The 18020-nt window shown below is 42.8% G+C and overlaps 1 protein-coding gene across 3 annotated transcripts in view; it reads right to left on the bottom strand.

Moving 5' to 3' along the window:
• LOC137848549 (phospholipid-transporting ATPase ID-like) overlaps positions 1-18020 on the bottom strand; it is a 79582-nt gene that overhangs the window by 15755 nt on the left and 45807 nt on the right. For all 3 annotated transcript variants that reach the window (XM_068667741.1, XM_068667743.1, XM_068667744.1), the window contains exons 10-18: positions 17080-17238; positions 15977-16065; positions 10459-10655; positions 8529-8737; positions 6275-6318; positions 4550-4715; positions 3947-4135; positions 3445-3560; positions 1656-1820 (exon numbers count right to left, since the gene is read on the bottom strand). In XM_068667741.1, the coding sequence (XP_068523842.1) occupies positions 1656-1820; positions 3445-3560; positions 3947-4135; positions 4550-4715; positions 6275-6318; positions 8529-8737; positions 10459-10655; positions 15977-16065; positions 17080-17238 (1334 nt within the window). The remainder of the gene's footprint in view (positions 1-1655; positions 1821-3444; positions 3561-3946; positions 4136-4549; positions 4716-6274; positions 6319-8528; positions 8738-10458; positions 10656-15976; positions 16066-17079; positions 17239-18020) is intronic.

The following is an 18020-nucleotide window of genomic DNA, read 5'->3' as shown; positions in this document are numbered from 1 at the left end:
CTTTAAGAACAAGATCTATTTTGGTTTCCTGGAATGTTTATCATCCTCAGCTATGAGTGTTATTAATACATACAACAACACTATGTAAATTTCCATAGGCTTTTGAAAACTATACAATCCATGTTTTGCAGCAGGAGTCCCTTGTCCAGCTAGTGAGAGCTTAAATGCTTGTAAGCATACGAGGCCACCTCCTGGAGGACCTGCTCATTCCTGGCAGCCTGATTCTGCCTTGGAAGCCCAGAGATGAACACTGATGTCGTATGCACCCAGGAACACAGACTAAGAGCGTGCATTCCCACATCCATTTTCCTTAATTTTTAGGTTGATCAATGATAGATAGTGTGTTTACTACTATTCCCTGAATATAACCATGATCCGCCTCTATTCCTCCTTGCTGTCCTTATATCCTTACTCACTCTAAGGACCCCAGAATGGGTCTGCTATGCACAGGGACTTCTGCTCTTGACATCAACCAGACTGTGATACCTGGCAGCTTTCTATGCCTACACACGACTCCTGTGCTGACTCTGGCCCTTGTATCCATTCACTCTCACAAGCCAGGGACTCCTACACCCACTCTCTGTCCTTCCCTGCAGCACCTTCTGGAAGTAAAATAATTTCCACACTGGGTGCAGAGAAGGGTCTGGTGTAAACTGTTTCCTTCCTAACCACGTTTCTTCCTCCCGTGAGCCACTGACCTTGTCTCTACTCAGGCCATGAGCTTCATAACCCTTACGTGCAAAACAACTGTCTCCTTGACTTCTTGAACCTCCATGTCATTCCTGCTTTGGACATGACCCACACAGCGTTTGCACGATGTAATCTGCAGAGCTGCAGGATTTGCATTTCCCATTGCTGAGACTGGGAGAGCAGCATGCTCTGCCCTATGGACTATGCAACTTCCAGAGGTCAGCTGCTTCTAGGCTCACATGTGCTTCTTCCCAGGCCCTGCTGGCATCCTGAGCACACAGCTTATGAAGGAGCAACAGTGCAGCTCCCCAGCTTTCCAAGATCTCAGGAAAGAGTTGCTGTGAGTGCAAAAGCTGAATTGCTTCCTCTCAGATCCCACACATCCTTTTCATTCATTATTCATGGCTGTAAAGCACAGGCAAACCGCAGGGCTGTAACAACACTCAAGGAGAAAAGAATGACTTGCAGATCACAAGTTTAGTCCTATTTCAGAGTGACACAAACATCTTCGTGGACATCATCCCCCCATCCTGCCCAGGGCTGCAAGAACAAAGGCAACACCCTCTGAAATGAAGGGGGACCTGGGGATTATTCACTGCCTGCCATTTCAAAGAGAGGAAAATAAATAGATCAGCCACACAAAGGATGGCTATGAAATATTTGTGTCCCTGTCATCTCCCTTAAGCTCTGCTATGTCACTTCATCATGAGAAAGCTACTCTGACACCCACGTGAGTTAAAATAACACCATTCCCAGGCACTGGTGGCTGACACCCCAGTTACTGGCTCCTCACGGGGGTGCCAGCAAAAGCCCAGCATTGCCATATTTCAAACCACTCCCGTCACACAACCCACCGAGCTGTTTGCAGCGCAGTGTTTACTGAAGTCACACTGAGCTGTTTGTTCACAAACCACTATCTCGGCTGCCTCCCTCAGAGCTTGGCCCAGATTCTGTGAAATACCAACCATTAGATCTTTTTCGATCTCTTCATATATCTCAGACAATTTGTCTTCCCGTCCTTCCAAGGCAGTGCTTGCTTCATGGTGACGCTTGATCCAGTCCTGAAAGTATTCTTCATCCAAGTTTTTATAGGCCACGACGAGTGTCCTCAAACCTTCCCCAGCAAACTCCTGCGAGACAGTGGTGAGGCAGAATAAGTCAAAGGAGAACAGACTCCTTGCTCTGGTTTACAAAAGACTCTCTGAAAGCAAACATCTATTTGTGAAAACTTGTTACCTAATGTCTGCAGAGGAAAGGTGAAAAAAAACACACCTTAGACCACAAACCTCAGGGTGCTTTTTAAAAACTAGTTCCAGGTCACTTTTACATCCTTACAAAGAACAAATTTAAAAGGCCTCTCTTATATTCTTGGTCTAAAACTTTACATCAATCAGGCAGTTGTTTGCCAGGTTCACATTTCTCAACATGAGGTTCAGAATAGTAAGACCTAAATAAAACACGCCGAACTCTGCCTTGAGTTTCAGAGCTGCACTCAACTTGCTGAGGGGCTGACCTAAATATTCAGGATGAGCACAATCACTCATTACATCTCTCCAAGTCCTTGTAAGTGTGCTTTCTGTAGATGTACAACTGACAGTACATTTCTCAGTGTTTGACAGTACAATTCTGTGTTTGGTGGAATAACTGAGACCCCTTTCTGCAAACTGAGGCTTCCCCCCGTAACACTTTCTTTCTGTTTTGGGATTCCAAAAGAGCAGATCTGAAGTAAAGGTGCATCAAGGACAGGCCACATCCACAGCTCATCTCCCCAAGCTCTGACCTCTCCTTCACACACAATGTTCTCTGGCTCCCCCAGGCAGTGAGCAGGGATGTTTGTGCTATTGCTCAACCTCCCTGGCAAATCTTTCTGTTATCTTGTGCTCTGCTCCGTACCAGCAGGAGCTGGCATCGACAGAGGGAGTAGATGTTGGCCAGGACATCCACCTCTCACCGCATTTTACTCTACACCACCAATATAAAAAGCCACGAGGTTTGACTGCTGCATTTTGCATGCTGCCCGGGCAACAAGCCCATATATGATCTGGAGAAAGGGAAGGGAAGGGAAGGGAGACTCTCATAGAATCACAGATTGGGTTGGGTTGGAAAGGGTCTTAAAGACCATCCAGTTCCAGCCCTCTGCCATGGGCAGGGACACCTTCTACCAGGTCAGGTTGTTCAAAGTCCCGTCCAACCTGGCCTTGAGCACTTCCAGGGATGCGGATTCCACAACTATGCCCCAGACCTGCTCAGTCTCTTCTGACTGAGGCCTCTCAGACCACAATCACTGCAGATTTGGATTGTATTCACCTGAATTATTCCAATCAAGGCATGCCTGCATATGCTGAGTACCTGCATTGTACAATAACAGCAGAATTGGATGGGATTTAGCTGCCAGAACACAGATATATAGTGCTATTTTGGGTGTTTCCACTGGTCTGCTTGGCTCCCACTTCCTAATCTATAGTAATGCAGCTCTTCTGAATGTCCTGCATTGTATTTGACATCCACATCCAGATGTTCTGGGTAACCTAGGGCAGTTCAAACGGTACTGGTGAAAGCTGATTTGATACCTAAAGCTTTAGAAATTAATTTCCCTCTTAATCCCCCATGAAATATACATACACATACACATACATTTGGTGTTTGGGCGCTGCTTCTAAAATCTGTATTCTGTCTCAATAGAAATTACATTTCTGTACCTGGAGAAAAGGCAACCATCAAATGCAGATTTGCAGTGCAGAAGAAAACACTTACATTCAGATGTTCAGTGGTCTCCTCCTTGAGAGAATCACAGGATGGATGAAGCAGTTCATAAAGAATGGTGTCAGCCCCCTTGCAGAATAAAGTCAAGTCCCCTTCTGGACTCCGCACTATAAGGAAGAAGAGAGAAATTCTACACATACCAGACTGAAGCACTCAAGATTCATAGCACTTGCATCTAAACAAAGGTTTTCAGTCATATCCAAACTCTACCAAGTGAAGGCAAACTCCCAGGAATCAAGACGAGCTTTGCTTAGAACAGAAGATAATGCAACTACCGTCAGCATTAGTGGTAGCAGCACAGGCAACTACACCCTGATTGCACTGGTCTGAGCAGATGCTCTGTTGGACTCTGTGGTCCCTACAAGCAGATCTTCAGGTGGGACATCTGCATTCAAAAGTCAAGAACAACTTGTTCTTGGGGTACTGGTCCTGCTGCCAGTAAAGGCTCTTAAAAGCCTGAAAAGCCATGAAGAAGGGAGCAAAAGGAACATACCGATAACTGACATGCGCTTGCGGACATTGTTGAAGTCGAGAATAGCCAGCAGTTTGTAGATTTTCGTTTCTCCCATTTCCACAACAGTGATGGTCTCTGGTGTGCGAGCCCGGAACACAAATCCGAAGTTTCTGGCAGCAGTGACAAGGGCTCCCTCATCAGGAGACTGGGCCTGATACACCAAGTTACCTGACACGCAAGAAAAAAAAAAGGCTTCTACTTTGTTTCTGATATTAATAAATATAAAATAAAAGTTGTTTTTTTTTTTTTTTTTTTTGTAGCAGTTATCTATGTATGGAATAGAAAAGGAGCTGGGCAAGCTGTCTGCCACCACAGGAAAACTGTGGCACCTGCAGTTTCTGCTCGTGAGGTGTGGTGGTGGCAGTAATGATATCTCCATCACAGAAACACACAGGGATTAGAGGCTCTGGTCCTTTCTGCTCCCATGTGGCAACTCCAAAAACACTAATTTATGTGTTGCCATGCAACAGAAAATCACCGGGGAGCCAAAAGGACCGGTAACAGCTTCTGTGAAGAGCAGACACACTGTGGTGGTGCAAGGTGAACAGAACCACTCAGTCTGGTACCTTTAACAGTCCTCACCTTCTTTCTTCTCTTCTGGCATCACTGTGTGACAAAGTGAGAGCAGGCGGAAGAACCTGTGGGTTGGGACATCACTCAGCTTCACAGCTTCGACCAGGCTGTGGTCATAGAAGGCAAACTTTGGGTCGGCTAAAGGGTTGTAGGAGAAATCAACCTTCTCTGTGTTCTGCAAAAACATGGCTTTGTGTTATTTGTAGAGCTCTCTGATGGCTGCCCACTGATGCCTGCCCATGACAGTCCCCCTCTCTTCCTTACATTTACAGAGGTCCCTCTCCTGCAGGGCTGTTCATGACAGACTGATCAATCTGAGTAAGTGGGAAGCCTCAAAAGCTACTGAGTCGAAGCAAAGGGCAGGCACCTGAGGTGCCTTTCAGAGCAGCACTCAGGCTGATAGTCTGATTATCCAAAAACATGCCTCACTCTACCAAAGCAAATGCTCCTACAGGATCCCTGCTAAAGAAATGCCTGCCTTCAAAACACGGCTGCTTTGAGACATCATCCTCCTGATTTCAATGCTTGTCCAGGATAGCTGTGTGGGGAGGCCAAATTCTAAAGGCTGTGTTCCCCACCCTATTCTCCCAAAGCAAGAAAAAGCCCTGATATGGAAAAAGATGACAGACAAGTGATGTAAAGGTTCAGCTCCACAGGCACCGCCCTTATTGTCCGAAAACAAGGAGTCCCAAGCAGAGGGGAACAGTGGAGAAACAGCCAGAAGCTCAAAGCATGAAATGTCACGGAGGAATGCACTGCAGAGACTGCCCGGGATGATCCCAACTCCCGCCCCATCCCAGTGAGCTCAGAGTTTCCAGGATGGGAGTCATGCATCCTTCTGACCTGCTCCAGCTGACAGTCAGCACTTGCCACAAGAGCACAGCCCCCCCACCTACACTGATTTGCGCAAGAAGGCCTGGACACTCCAACCCCATGAATATGTGGGCAGCGTCCTTTTAACCTGCAAGACTCTGCTCTATCTTGTATCAGGGGCAGGAGGAGCTGCCTGGTGTAGAATTGGCAGGAGACCAGCGTCTCTCCCCCAGCAAGCCAGCCCTTTGAAATTTTGCTGCTGGAGTGAGGGCAGCCTGGTGGGACAGCGCTCAGTACAAGCAGCCAATTTCAGTGCGTAGTTTTAAAGTGCCTGGAAATGAATCACTGGAATGAGGAGTGGGATTTTCGTCATCATTTTGCCATTTGTTACTTGGATCACTGCTTGCAGTTTTCAGACATTTTAAGCAATGAAATCCAAGATGCGGGTTTGTGCCAACAAACAGGCTGGATAGAAATGGAGAAGCCACTCATTTTCACACTTTCCAGTGTCCAGACATAGGGGAATTTGACAGTGACCTTGTTATGCATATGAACTGAACTCATTGATTCCCAGCCAGAACTTTAATTCACTGCCAAGGATAATAAAATTCATCAGTGTCCAAGTTTCCAACCAATATCAATGGCCAAGTGTTCAGAGGAACTGTGCATGCAGTAGGATGTCATGTGAAGCTGAAGGAACAGTGGATACTCAGGCTGCCCACCCTGCAAATTCAAAGCAGCCTTACTGGAAGGGAATGCAACTCTGACAAGCCTCTGATGTCCCCAAGAACACGATTTCATGCTGTCAGGATCAAGAGGAGCAGCATGAATGTGAGCTATGCCTGGGTGGGATTTGTCCACTGGCACCTATGAAGGCAGGTTCACAGAAAGCAGAGATTCTGCTACCACTTGAGCACTTACCTCAGTTATTTCTATCCTTTGTCCAGACATGTCATACACATCACCTGCAAGCAAGAAAGGCGGAGGTTATAGCCATAAGCCTCAGATAAGAGCTGTCTCCGAGCTTTTCTACCAAAAATAAACAAATAGATAGATTTAATAAATAAAATAAATAAAGTGTTTTGAAGCTAGTATCAAATTAAAAAGTTTCAGTAGCACAAACAGCTTGAAATGGGGACTGGGGACTGATGATTCATATAAATCAGATCCTACGTCAATCCATGATAAAATCCTAAGACTGACAGATGCTGAAAACAAAAAGCAGTTGCCGTAAAGATGACTGGCATTTGAGTAAAGAATTGGCTTCTGCCCAGAAGGAACATAGTGCTAGGAGAGTGTTTTCAGGGTATGACTTCTCTTGTGCCTTTCTTTCAGAATGGGAGAAAAAATACGGCTTCAGGATTATATTGGGGTTGTAACAGTTCCTGGACAACCAAAGAGAAGTTGTCAAAGCCCCTTCTTCCCATGCTTAGGTAGCAAGGCTGCTTGATAATCCCTGATATCCCTGAATTGATAATCTAGTCAGAGAAATGAATGATGTCTCATCCCCAGTGAATGGGGTTTCTGAAGCCTGAACAAAAATTTCACTAGGAAGCTCTCGACTGTGTCCAGGCCGGCCAGATTCAATACTTCATTGAAATAAGATTGAAATACAGCAAAGTACATGAATGACTAATCCATACCTGTATCAGCAACCTCAACTGTGATGACTACAGCCAATTCTAATTACTAGTAGTCCCTCATAAAAGCCCTGAAGTTGTAGAAAGAAACTCAGAAGCAATCTTTCCTGAGAACTGCACATCAGTTGATCCCGCTGGGAACTGTAACCAAAAGGCTATTTGACACCTTCTCCTCAATGCGGAGCCTAAGCCTCTACAGCCTCCTTCCTGGCAGCAGAACCAATTCATTCTTTCTTTTGGCATGGCTTTCAAAAATGCCACGAGCGTAAAATCCAAAGTATTCTGGAGAATTAGCTAAGCATTTAGAAAAAAATAGGCAGTAGACTGTCTGCATTCTTTCCACTTATTTCCCGTTCATTTCTTGAACACACATCCTATGTCTATGTTAACACTGGTGACATCCACTTCAGAAGAATAAACTACAGGATATATGAATAAACAGACTGAAATTTTAAAAAACTGTTTAGCAGCACCAGCTCTGGTCAGCATAACAGTACTTTTACAGACGTTGTGTTGCCCAAATACAGACAAAGTAAGATTTATAGGAAGAAGTAACTCCTTTAATTAGACCAAAAGTCTCCACTGGGAAAAAAAAAAAAAAAAAAAAAAAAAAAAAAGACAAGCTTTCTGGCACATCAGTCCATCAGCAGGTCTGATACAGGCAAAACAACATCCATCTCCAAATAGGATGTGACTAATTTCTCTGGGGGAATGTAATGATGTTAATCAATTAGTCAGTTTGTGAATGGTTAGCACCTCCTGAGGAGGGTGAAGAAAATTGCCTGGGGCTGTACAATGAAGGAGCCTGTTATATCAATGATTATTAGGATCTAACAATGCTACCAACTTTTCCAACTCCCTACAAACTTTTCTTCTGGTAGGTCACGTAAGCTAGGGCTGCAGATGAATGACCATGCCATTGACTAGGCACTGACTGAAGGTTAAGCAACCTAAAAAGGATTTGGAAAACCACTGCTCATGATGGGAGAAATTACTGAATGGGAGAGGTAGCAGTATAAGTAGCTGACAAAAGTTACAGACAGCACTGATTTCACAAGCAGATAAAAGGGAATCAAGAGAAACACCTGCACCCCACATATAGCTGGAAGGGAGGACTGGGGTGTTCGGGGGAGTAGAGTTTTGCAGGGTTAGTAATGGCTGGGTAACCATATCAGTAATACCATGAAAGGCTGAGATCACCTAGGTAGTGATATCAGAAAAAAGAACACATTTGGGTACAGATGTAGTAAAACTACGATGCGGGAAAAAGTAATAAGGTGCAGATTCTTTAGTTCAGTGGATACTGGGGCAGGAAAAGGGAGGTAAAGGGGTAGCAAAAAGGGGAAGCAAAGGACAGGAAAATTATATTACTCTATTTAAATAATGTAATATCTGAGCTGCCCAGGTATATCTGACAGATAGCCCTGTACTTGATCCTGCAGCTTCTTATAAAACACTCTCTTCTGGATATCATATTTAGTTTCTCTCTACCGAGAGGTGTAAAACCCAGAGAATATGACGAATGGATAATATACCGTAGGATTTGCCGTTGATGGAGCACTTGTTGAAACACATGATGTTCTGAGTGAGGGTCCCTGTTTTGTCCGAGAAGATGTACTTGATCTGCCCCAGCTCTTCATTGAGTGTAGTGGTACGGGCCTGGGCTGGCGTGTCGTTCGGTGGGTAATACATCTTGCGGTCCCAGTCAATGTAGAAACTGTTACCCAAGCGTATAATCTCTACACTGGTAAATCCAAAAGAGAAGGCGATGGAATATTTATTAGTTTAAAGGACCAGATCTTTATCTTCAGCTACCATCAGCAACTGCAGCTAGAAGACAACCTTGAAGGCAATGACAGGGCGTACTCATCAGGTTGTCCTTAAGTCGCCTGTTGTAAGCAAAGCTGAAGCAAGCCTCACTGAAATGATCAGATAGGCTTATAGTAAATTCATTTCCTTTGTTTATAGAACAACTTCTCATAAATACATTTGAGAAGTTTCAGCAGTACACAGGAAATTTTGAAAATCTGATGCTTTCTTTCAGCCTGCACTTGCTTCAGTTGAGGCTACTTTTTTTTTGTGACAGACGTCCATAGGCTGGGCAATGAGTTAAGAAAACCACCAATACATCATTTTCACCCAGACAACCCCTATGCTACATTAACCCTGCTGTGAACAAGTGGCAGTCGTTCATGCATGGCAGGCAAGCAGACTGAAAAGCGAAGCAGCAGCAGCAGGGTGTTTCATTTTGTGCAGTTTAAGGAATGTTTTTAGTGAAATTCAGGGCTGATCTGCTCTGTGGTGCCCGGGGATGAGTGCAAGCAACCCCGACCATGAGAACAAGTGAGTCACTGTGTAACTCAATACAATCATCAAGCAGTATCAGCTCACAGACAGCATGAATTTCCACTTTGCTGCTGGTTTGACACACTGGGGAGGAACAGGGTGAATTCCTCGTATTTACCAACACAAAAGAGTCTTAGAATACAACTTCCGACCCTGCAGCTCTGCGTGTAACTCCTCATCCTCCCAGCAGCTGCAGGGAAAGGGCAGCACCAGTAGCTAAGATCTGTCTTTTGCAGTTTGACATCACAAACTTTTCACAAACGCTCTCTGTGAATCACACGGCAAGGGTTTGCTCTGCAGTCAGAAGCAATTCTCCCTGAAGAGTTGGATTCAGTGATAAACTACACCAGCCTAATCAGTCTACACTGCAACCTCAAGGTTTTGGAGGCAACTTCTTCACAATCCCTAGCCTTTAACCCTGCTTGCCTATCTGCAACAACCAATGCAGCACTGTGTTCTCTGGGAAGTGATGGAGCTGACTGTGTCCATGCAGCACCAAGCACTAGAGATCCTCAGCCTGATTACACCTACTTACCTGGCAATCCACCCCTCACCTGAGCCTTGAAGCCACCTCAAAGAATGTGCTTTTCACTTTGGTTGGCAATGCAAATGGGGGAGAGCACGAAGCTACGAGTAGCAGGTTTCCAGTCTCACTCCTATAGCATCCTACCCTTACACCTCTCGTCCAAATGCAAAGTCATCCTCTCCTGCTCCAGGGCTCACTGCTGTCTCAGCTCTAGCCCTGACAAAGCCCACTGAAGCCAGCAGAAAGCAGAGAAGCAAAGCACCACCGGGTTGTGGAGTTACCCATCAAAGTGTTTTTAGGCCCTGTCAAATAATGTTTGGACATAGGGAAAAGAAGATAGGGTCTCACTGAAAAAGACAACATGTTTTTACCCCCCTGTCCTTTTAAAATGATACAGGGCTTGTTAAGACCCACAGAAAAACAGTGCCTATGAGATGTCTTCACTAGATGTCAGCAGCATAGAGAGCTGGCCTTGGCTGTGTGGGATCATCCAAAATGGGGTTGCATTTATGTCCGGGAAAAATGCTGCTCCCGGATAAGACAAAAGCTAAAACTCTCCTAGGTGAAACATGAAAGGAGGTTCTGGCACATACCTGACGTAGAGTGAAATCGGCACCACTGTGTTTAGAATGATCACGTATGACCAGAACATGAGGAAGCCGGAGTAGGAGGCAGAGTTGACACCCTCTGCCCAGGGCAGATAGACTTGGAAGTTGTAGCCCTTATCAGACTCCCAGATGCCATTGCCAATGGCTAGGATAAGACACATCAGTGCTAAAAATCCAAAGATCTGGAGAAAAAAAAAAAAAAAAAAGAAACTGCATTTTAGAAACAGAATTTGTTATATACAGGTTAATTGGATGACCCTAATCAAAAGGGGTTGAACAGCTTGAATCACTGAGGAAGGCTCGTAGGAGTGCAGGAGGAAAACAGGCAAAAATCTGATGCTTTGTCTCAAAGATGCCACTATACTATGAAGTCTTTAGGGATTTGGGGCTTTAAGTAGAAAGTAGAGTAATTTTAAGTAGAGTTCTAAAACAGGGTGTTCGTGGGCAGCGGGCTGCAGAACATCAGATTTCATTAGAGGTGAGTTGAGCTGCTACTCTTCAAATACCTGGCTGTGTGTTTGGGAATAGAAACTCCCTGGAGGACTTCTGACTGTTAGCCAGATGTACCATAGTTTCCTCACCATTTGTGAAAAATTAGTAAAGATAATTTGTAATTCATGAAATCCAGCACTGTGCAGGGTGGAATTCAGCACTGGATACCCTTCTGATGGTTAAAGGAGAGTTAATCACTGACTTAGAACTAATGGTTGCCTTGGTACCTGCCATCACAATCTGATTACATTTCATTTGAGCAAACAGAAAGCAACAGAAACCAGTGAGGTGTATCCTTGGACTTTAGGGAGACCTATTTCATGTAGCCTAAAGCAATCAGGGAAACAGCAACTGGGAAGAAAATTCCAAAGTGGGACACCGTAATGAAAACGGGGACTTGCTCAGGAACACAATTTCATACACACAAAAGCATTACATAGGTCATAAAAGTTGTTTCTTTGTTTGTATTTTGGTTGTTGTTAAAAGAAGATAAGAATATAGCAATACAATTAGTTGGAAAAGAAAACAAAAAGAAGGGGGAGAAGGAAAGCTAATACAAATGAATATGAACTGCAATGAATTACAGAACTGTGACTAGCTAATAGTGATGCAAATACCAAGAAAACAGTGAACTCAGTAACAGAGTTGTGGAAAAGGCAGACATTCGACAGACGTTCCTCCATGAATGATGGAGGAATGAAGCAGAAGGATGTATCTATCCCATATGATGTAGCAGATGGAAAAGACAGTATACCTACTGTGACAAGGAACAATATGTGTCTCTACCTGCTAATAATAACCATTTTCAAATCAGTGTGTCCAGGTAATTTAAAGCTGAAAGCTTGAAGGGACTGAGAAATTTTCTTAACAAATTAAGTTAATTTTTAACAATGCATTAAAACTGTGAAGTTCCACCATACTGAAAATCTGTTAACATAATTACAATATTTCAAAGGTTGAAATGGTGACTGTGGGAAAGATAAACAGAAGCTAGCATGACATCATTCCTGGACAAATGATAATGAAAAGAATTCTGTTGATATCAACTTCTCCAAATATTTGCCTTAAAAATCTACCATCCTATTAAAAATGTGAAGACATGGAATCAGCAGGCTGCACAACAGCACAATTAAAAATCTCTTGCAACTAGGGTCATTAGTTCATTATTAGTAATTATAATAATTAGTCATTAGAGAAAATATCAGTTCACTGGGCCATTATGTATAAGGCCACTCAGCAGTAACCACATTACAACAGTAACCAACTATTTTTGAAACAACAATTGTGGTACAAATGTAAAAACATTTCTGGTAGAGCAGATGTTTGCATTGCTGAGGTAACCGGTGAAGGGGAGAGTGATACTTTACGGTATGACTTGAATCACTTGGTTAAAAGTCCAGCCAACTTGAGTTTTAATACCTAGAAAATGGTAAATGGAGACTTCCGCAAATAGAGGAATTGGGCTGAATTTCAGGAGGCATGTTTATTTCCCACAACAGTAGTATTTTTTCTGAGTAATTGTGGGAAGCCCAATAAATTACCCCACTGGTGAAATGCAGACAATATTGCTTGCTAGTAAGGAATGTGGTGTGGTGTTCATAAACCTCCGTGGCCAGCACTAAAAACAGACTTCATTTTGAGCTGTTGTAATCAGGATGATCTAAGGATATGTGAGAGGCATGACCCAGGAACAGGTTATGTCCTTTATTAAACCAATAGATGGAGAAAAGAGATGAGCCCATCCATTTTTAGAGGTATTTCAGTTGGTCAAGAAAAAGATATGGCTTCTCTCTGCAGACCTTGTCTGTTATAAAGGAAATGAATTAAAAAAGGCACTTGGCTCTTTTATCCTATCGCTGTACCCTGAATGATTCCTCATTGCCCCACAGGTTAAAATTTGTCAGTTTGTCATCATGAATCTATATAGGAAATTCAGTGTGTGATTTAGCAACAGACAAACATGTGGGGCAAGACAACTGAACTCTCCTGTAATACTGCAGCTCGTGTCTACTACTGCATTTGTTTTATGACTTTATTTTGCTTCATGTCCACTTTCCATGATAATGCTCTTGTCCCTAACAGCTCAATTTGTGTGCAGTCCTCATGCTTGCACAAAGACCACTAACATGCTGTTTGCTTTCAGAAAAATGTGAAAGACTGAGCCGTTAACAGTGGCCCCAGAGATTAATTTCTCTACAGAGAAACAACTGCGTGTAGGGTGTTGCAATCATTGCCGCAGCTCTGCAAGAGAAGGATGTGAATAAACCTGATCACAGACGGGGGACACTTCCCACCATCAGCAGCCTCCCTCTCAGGGACCTGCCTGTGCAGAGATGGATCCTCTGCAGGACTGAGTCAGATTTCTGGAAGGAGGAGCTGACTTCGGATAGACATTTCTTTTCGGACAAAGAATTAAAACAGTCTCAGATTCTTTGCTGGCACTTTGAGTTCTGCTCTGGGATTTTATGCAATAAGGCATTTAGTGATGAAGCTGACAGCTATCTCTGAAAATGTGCCTCCCCAAACCTGCAAAAAAAAAAAAAAAAAAAAAAAAGAAGGAAAGTTTTGGAGGAAGAACCATTCCTGGCTTTGGAAGTAGTGGCCCTGGCTGAAGAATATTCACGTCTTTCCCCAAGAAATGCTGTGTTCCTCTCCTGCTGTTTTCTGCCCTGTGCTGCCAAAGAGCCTTGCAGAGAGAAATGCTCCCAGACATGAACAAACAGTGATGGTTTCCATCTGGAAAGGTTTATTTGCAATTAACCCCTGTTGGGACAGACCAGGATCAATGCTGAACCAGGTCTCCGTTGGCATGCCCTGCCAAAAAACTGATTTGTCCCTGAAGTTTTATGGACAATTAAACACAAAATAGCTTTGCCAGTGTTAACGTGGAACAAGTTTCATTAAGCTAAAATAAGCTATTTATAGCAAGCTGTGACTGCTTGTATTTCCAAACTCAAGAGAGCAATATAGTGCCTCTTTTTATGACTGTGCTTCGCAACCTTTGACCACCCAAACTGTTGGAAAGACCTGGTGCCACATCCCCTTTGGTGTGCCAAGAGCCTGTTTCTTGAGTTAGGGCAGAGCTGTACTTAGACACCAAAATGTTAGGTGCCTTAAAAATGCATAAAGTAGAAAAACTCATGCTTAGCTCCAACAGAGCCACGGAACCCAGGCAGAGGCTGATGCAATCCACTGCAACTTGCTCTCTTTTTTAATTCTTTTTTTTTTTTTTCTTAACGGATCCAAGAAGTAAATCCATCTTGCTCGCATTGATGAAGAGAGGCCAAACAGACTGAAAGCTCTGGGTGGGACCCTTGACTTGCGAAAGAACTTTTGGCAAACCTTCACTGAGTGCTAAATTCTGAGTTCGCTGCACAGTTTTTCTCTGCTCCATTCCTTTGCTCTTTGGATCCCTGACATCTCTGTCCCAGATGTAGCAGAGCATGTTTAAAAACATGAAGTTTTTCAGAAACCTGCAAAAATCTGAATGTTAGATGTCCAAACCTTACATGGTTTTGCTGTCCCTTTAAGTTCAAGGGAAGAAAACAAGCTGATGAGGATAGGCAAGAATTTCACTTGGCAGAGATTGGTGTTACTAAAGTCAAGGGAGTGTCCTCACTGCACACTGAGCAAGGACTCCAGAGGGCCTGAAGACGACCCTGGAGTGGCTCTCTGTGCTGTGGCATTGCTTTACAGCAAATATGCACATGCAGATGTGCAGGACGCTGCTTCACAGCACTGACAGTCAGTCTAACCACCGTTCCAACCTGCTCTACCCAACCATGTCTCCCACCTTGGGACCCAGCTAAAGAGCTTTTGGGAGTCTGAGAGAGAAACAAGAGGACAAGGTCTGGGATGAATTGTCCAGGATGGGCCTGGAGATACTTGTGCTATGAGGCATACACTCACAGAGGGCAGGGAGAGCTCAGAACAGCCCTGCACAGGCTTTGCCCTGGGCTGTGGTAGGCAGGATGCTGTTGGACACCTTGAGCTCTGTCTTCCCCACAGCTTGCTCTAGTACCATGGGATGGATCTGGCCCCCAGCCTGGCTGCCAGGGTGGGATGGAGAGCAAGGGCAGGAGGGAAGAAAGGGAAACAGATGGCACTGATGTGTGACCACAGGAGCAGCCAGACCTTCTCAGTGTCACAAATTGAAGGCAGTGCAGCATGCATGAAATAGCACAACATGATTGCTTCTGAAGTAAAATAAATCCTTGAAAATAAATAGCTTTTCTTCAAACAGCATTGAGTAAAACATCATCAGAATGCATGTCTCTGAAGAACAGCAGTAACAACCAGAACAGTCCCTTCCCCGAGCAGCTTTGAACTCGAGAGGTAAAATCTGAGGGAGTCTGCAAAAGAATCGCTACCTCTGCTTGGAAGCGTTTGCCATTTGTTACAACCACTGGCTAGCATAAACCTCAGCTTAGATCTGTTTTATCATCTGTGGAGAGTGCCTGCGATGTAAGATTAGTGTTCTCAAATTTGCCAGCTGCTAAAAACACCAGTTTCTGGGTATTAGCAGGACCATGTCTAACTTTTTTACCCTAATGTGATAAGACAAAAGCTGGCATCATGTAAATTAACAAGCTCAATTACCAAGTCCTATACAGATATCAAAGATGCCAAGAATCCAGGAAGAAGAGACAGAACTGCTAATGTTTATATAAATATAAAATGACAAAATTACTAGGGAAAAAGGCATTTGTGGGCTTCAAAGTGATTCTCACGAGAAAAAAAAAAAAAAAGAAAAAAAAAGTAAAGCAAGCGAGAGCACAGCAAATGAAAAGCTGATAAGAAAGGTTCTTAACATTGTCAATATAATGGCCTTGCTTTGCAAGATGGGTTCGCAGAGGCACTGCAGGACTCAGTCTGCTAATACATTTCTACAGGATTTTTCTTTTTATCACGAGTCACTTCTGATACTCCCTCATTTGTGTGGACAAAGAGGTGGAGCATCTGGAAATGATGAACACATCTGAAGAAATTAAGCTAAACTAATCGGACTTACCATCAACACAAGGACGTTCATGAGCCGATCAATGCTTGTCCTCTTAAAAGTTGTTTTTCCACTGTTCTGCATTAGTTTAGTGTCTGGCCCTGGAGATGAAACAAGTTCATTAATTTTAGAAATAAAGCTTAGCAGTTCTAAAGCCTTTTCCCTCTGAGGCCTCACTTTGCTCTACAGCATAGATACCCATCAGAACCCATACAGTTTACAGGGCTAGTGGGAAATTTAGGCAGAAAAAGGTTAAGTCTCTTCCCTTATATTATATGGAGAGAGTCACATAAAGCCATTAATTCTGTATTTTGATCCATTCTCTTCTTTCAGCAGTCAATCCTCCCTTTCAGGTTGAATTACTTTTCACAGAATACCTGATACTGCTCTGTTATTAGTGACATATTATACATTGTCTCATATGTCTACAGCACTATAGAAACAATAGAAGGTCTATGCTTGTAAAAAGCAATATAGTAATAGTCTACAACAATATCATTGATGACTGTGATATTCCAATATGGATTGAAGTCATATAGAAATGCTGTGGAATTTTTAATTGGATATACTTAAAGAGTAGGAAATTTTGAACAAGTCTGGGCAGAGAGACTCGTATTGACCCAACATGGGTCACTAATGGCAGATTTAATTTAGATTTAATTCTTAAGTGCTTTCATATTGAGTGACCAAGACTTTTCTCATATACTTTGCTGCATGTTTTTCTGAAATAAGAGCCTGCCTCTGCTAACAAAAACATTTAAGTAAGATTGAATGGGATGTTATATCATTTGCAACTGAGTTTTCTCTTATAGACCAATGTTAAAAATTTCAGGTTAAAATCCCCTATGGTATGCAAAATTCCTAGCCTAGTTTTAAACTAAGGGATTGCATGTATTGTTTTGAATTATTATTATTATTATTATTATTATTATTATTATTATTATTATTATTATTATTATTATTATTATTATTATTATTATTATTATTTTGGTTTTAGCACTTAGAAACATATTTTCCAAAGAGGAAAATATTTGGTTCATTTGTCCTTACTAGTGTGATGTGCTCCTGTGCTAAAGTTTTTGTGCTTTGCAATTCACGTCAGTTTTTCTACCCACCAGCATAAATAACGAGACCAAAGCACCACTCTGTGTTCCTAATAGTACAGCCCCTCAGCAACATCTTCTCATTGTCCAGGGCATACTTCTCTCCTCGAAGAGTAAGAGTTCCTGTGAACTTATCCAGCTTGTTATTTGGTGCCTCACATTTAACTTCACCTGTTTAAGAAAAAAAAAAAAAAAAAAAGCTGGTAAAAATCTTTGTAACCTAGAAATATGCTGATCAATACTGCATTCTCATGGGATCCCCACACAGGGAATATTAGACAGTAATAATAGATTGTAGCTGCAGTTCCCTGCTGACCCTGTCATGTCCATCCTTTATCCTACATTTACAGATGTTTTGAGATATTGCTCCTACCCCATATCTTTTCATAATCCAATGGGCCACAACAAATTTGGATTTATCTTAGATTTTTCAAAATGGCCATTTTTTACTGGTAGAGTCCAAAACAAAGTTTCCACTCCTTTTATGTGCATAAGAAGAAATACTGAACAAGCAACATACTTTTAATCCTTTTACAGCAAGTTCATCATGGTAGGATGTCACTGGATAATTTTAGGTAGCAGTGCTGACCTCATATAATTCCTATTCAATTTTCTTTAAAACTGCAGGAACCCAAGTGAGAAAATCATTGCCTGAAGGCTGCAAGAGAGTAATTAATTGAAGTGTCTTTGTTCACTGTTTTTAACTTCATCTATTTTATACCTTAAAGTCCCACTGGCACTTGCAAAAAGATGCTACTGTCTTTGTCCACGTAGCTGGCACTATAAGTGATTGGAGAACCAGTTTCCATTTTCACACTTATTTATTTCTTATAACAAAATACGTTCACATAAAACTGTAAATAAAGATACGTCAGTATAAAAAATATTTCAGTCAACATTTGCACCCAACTTCTGAAGATTCAAAGCAGAGTCCTGTGGATGTATTGGAAAGA

Source organism: Anas acuta, chromosome Z (genome assembly GCF_963932015.1).
Source record: "Anas acuta chromosome Z, bAnaAcu1.1, whole genome shotgun sequence".
Lineage (NCBI taxonomy): Eukaryota > Metazoa > Chordata > Aves > Anseriformes > Anatidae > Anas > Anas acuta.
The sequence above is the reverse complement of the archived record's forward strand: the minus strand, read 5'-3'. Positions and strand labels throughout refer to the sequence as shown.